Consider the following 3,109-nt stretch of genomic DNA (forward strand, 5'->3'; position numbering starts at 1 on the left):
TACGACATTTCAGTATTCGTCATTAAACACAACATCATGGCATCAAGTGAAGAAAATCATTTACTGGCAAGTCATGCCAGCAGTACAGGAGCTGATCAGCTCTCTTCATTCCTGCTCTGTAGACTCTAATAACTATCCTAAATATTCAGTCTGCAGTGCCATCATTCTTGCCTGGTTAACAGGGATTGAGCAAAAAATCTTGTGTGATACTTTACAGCGGTAGTTCTTAACTTAGAGTAATGTGTCACGCTGTGGATTAAAGCAGAGCACTGCGCCCTCTAAATCAGCATTAGAGCCTCTTGGATTTTCCACCGAAATCGTTCAAGGAGGGGTACATCCCATATGTCTCATAGGACGGAGGTGGAGCATGAGGGCCTGAGGCAGTTGGGTTGTGCAGGAAGCTGATACCGTGTGGCATGTCTGACTTTGCTTCATGGGTAGGATAAGCAGACACATCCTCCCTATCAGGTCCCCGCAGAGCAGGCAGGATGACTATGGGGAATTTGATCTCGGGGTCTGAAGCGTACTTGACATCCAGATAGACCTGTGATGGAGAAACAGTCAGCAGTCGTCATAATGATCACGCAGCCCTGTTGACATGCATTGGGAAGAGGGATACACACCCTGAGCCTGTACTCTATTCTGATGAGGCTGCAGTTTAAGATGGATGCACATGCGGTGGGAGGGATTGTGATGATCCTGGTGACGGTCAGACCTGCAGAAGGTGGGATGACTTCACCCTCCTCTTTCAGGATGTCTTCGGTTTTGACTTTCCTCTTCCCCTTTGCAAAGAAACTGCTCTTCTTATACAAACAGTACTTGGGCTTAATACCACGAGATGATCTGTTCTGGATGGAGGCCACAACCTGTATACCTTCCCCTGCAAAAAAGAGCAACACTTTATACACAATGGTTGTAATGGCACAACGCTCTCTCTTAGATATGATTGTCCCTCTTGCTCTCTGGTCGACACCTACACATGAGTGACAGACAGCAGTAACCTCATACTGGATATGATGCATGGCTTTATTAATATGTGCATAACAATATTAGAATACAGTATCACCTGCATTAATGCCACTTTATTATTCAACACTTGTGTCTCTTATCCAAACCCATTAATAATGACTTTAATGACTGTGTTACTTTAGCAGTGGACTCTGGCTACGAGCAGGAATACAGAATAATGATGAATGCTAAAATGTAGCTTGACAGTACGGTTACTGACTCAGTGATATCTATTTTACAGCTATATATATATATATATACACTACTCACAAAAAGTTAGGGATATTCGGCTTTCAGGTGAAATTTCAGGATGAACCTAAAATGCATTCTAACCTTTCCAGGTGAACTTAATGTGACCTTCTCTAAACTTTTGAATGCACATGTCCAACTGTTCAGTGTTTCAGTACTTTTTGCACAAGTTGCTGTTCTCTAACAAGAAGCTTAACAGCAACATTCACAACAGGTTTGATCCATGAATCGACCAATACATTTCCTGCTTCAGTTAGAATTGGTATTTAAACAGTCCTCCTCATCATGCTGTTCACATTCTGACATCATGAGACCAAGACGACACCTAACAGTTGATCAGCAGCACCTCAACACTGGAGGCTTCAAACAGGAAGTCCTCAGACGGAGGTGTTCACTGAGCTTAGAGGGTCACAGAGTGTCATCAGGAGGTTGTAACAGTGATACAGAGAGACTGGAAGAGTCACAGAAAGGAGAGGAGTGGACGTCCTTTGGCCACATCCCAATTTATTGAGACACTGAAAATTTTTTGTTGTGGTATACCCACCACTGTTGTTAGATTTTCTTCAAATACATTGTTTAAGATGAATAAAATTACCATTGCATGCTTCTACTTAAATGCCCTACTTTCATGATATAATATCACTGTAGCAGTCACTTTTTACATTTTCCGTATATTTCACCTGAAAGTCGAATATCCCTAACTTTTTGTGAGTAGCGTGTATATATATTGACTTTGCGAGCACAAAGTAACATTAGCCACCACAAGCTACTGGTCATACCAGAGCAAGTAAAGCTGCAGCAGCAAAGCCTCAGAGAGTGGAGTAATGGTGCTTTAAAATGATGATGAATTCACCTTTACATCTGTGGGAAGATGAACGTGCTATTTTGTCATTGAAAAATGATCTAGTCTAGCTTTAAAACTAAGCCCTGACCATTATTTTCAAATTACATTATTGACATTGCTTGGTGCGTTGTGAAGGAGAAATCCCTTGAACCTTGACAACATATTCAGACAACATATCTCTCACTATTGCCGACATGTCTCATTTGTTGTTCTCTTATCTTTAGACCCTTAGTAAAGGGACTTTGAGACACGCACGGGTTACCTGCGAATAGTTTATCTTTTACTGCAACCCACAGTTGAGATAATCAGTGGAAGGGGGATATATAATTCAGTCATTTCAGATCACACATGATCCAAAATTACCTTGGCGGTGGCCTGTTCGTGCAATATTAACATCCATGCCTACTGCTCCTGATGTAAAGAGCTTCATTTTCTTATCAATGAAACTGTGCTGGGCAATCTGATGGGAAAGTGGAATTAGTTAGAAAGAGTGTTACGTCTCATTAGTGCAGCAGTGTCAAAGAGCAAACACAGTGGACATGGATTTAAGAGTGTGTGTGTGTGTGTGTTTAAGGTACCGTCAGCTCTGAATCACTGTTCAGGTCCCCCTTGCTGACGGTGATGTGCGCCTTCGCTTTGCTGTCTATTCTCATGGGCCTGCTCAGATTCGCTTCCAGTTTGTACACGATCTTTCCCAGCGAGCCTCTGAAGGAGGACGGCAGGTCTCTGATGACACAATGTACAGAATAGACTGGATAAGTGATTCTGTCAGTGGTACATTATTCAGATTGTCTAGGGTTGATATTCACAGAGCATCAAGAGGAACTATAACTATCAGCTACTCAAGTCAAGTGGAAATTAAAGGTTGTTTGTGTAATGACAGATGTTTGTTTCCTCAGTGTGCTCATTTTAAAAGATACTGGTGTTGATTGGTCTATTTTCTTAGAGAAAACTTACTGTGCAGGGAACTGAAAGGTGAATGGGTAGACATGGTAGCCCTGGCCAACA

The 3,109-nt window shown here is 42.1% G+C and overlaps 1 protein-coding gene across 1 annotated transcript in view; it reads right to left on the reverse strand.

The window, feature by feature from the left end:
* The window catches only part of LOC139203873 (arrestin domain-containing protein 3-like), a 3,689-nt gene continuing 580 nt past the window's right edge, over positions 1 to 3,109 (reverse strand). Inside the window, exons 2-6 of the mRNA XM_070833771.1 lie at positions 3,059 to 3,109; positions 2,680 to 2,827; positions 2,465 to 2,561; positions 624 to 880; positions 1 to 544 (exon numbers count right to left, since the gene is read on the reverse strand). The exon at positions 3,059 to 3,109 is cut by the window's right edge and continues 7 nt beyond it. Of these exons, the coding sequence (XP_070689872.1) occupies positions 290 to 544; positions 624 to 880; positions 2,465 to 2,561; positions 2,680 to 2,827; positions 3,059 to 3,109 (808 nt within the window). The 3' untranslated portion in view covers positions 1 to 289. The remainder of the gene's footprint in view (positions 545 to 623; positions 881 to 2,464; positions 2,562 to 2,679; positions 2,828 to 3,058) is intronic.

Source organism: Pempheris klunzingeri, chromosome 7 (assembly GCF_042242105.1).
Source record: "Pempheris klunzingeri isolate RE-2024b chromosome 7, fPemKlu1.hap1, whole genome shotgun sequence".
In the NCBI taxonomy this organism is placed as follows: Eukaryota; Metazoa; Chordata; class Actinopteri; order Acropomatiformes; family Pempheridae; genus Pempheris; species Pempheris klunzingeri.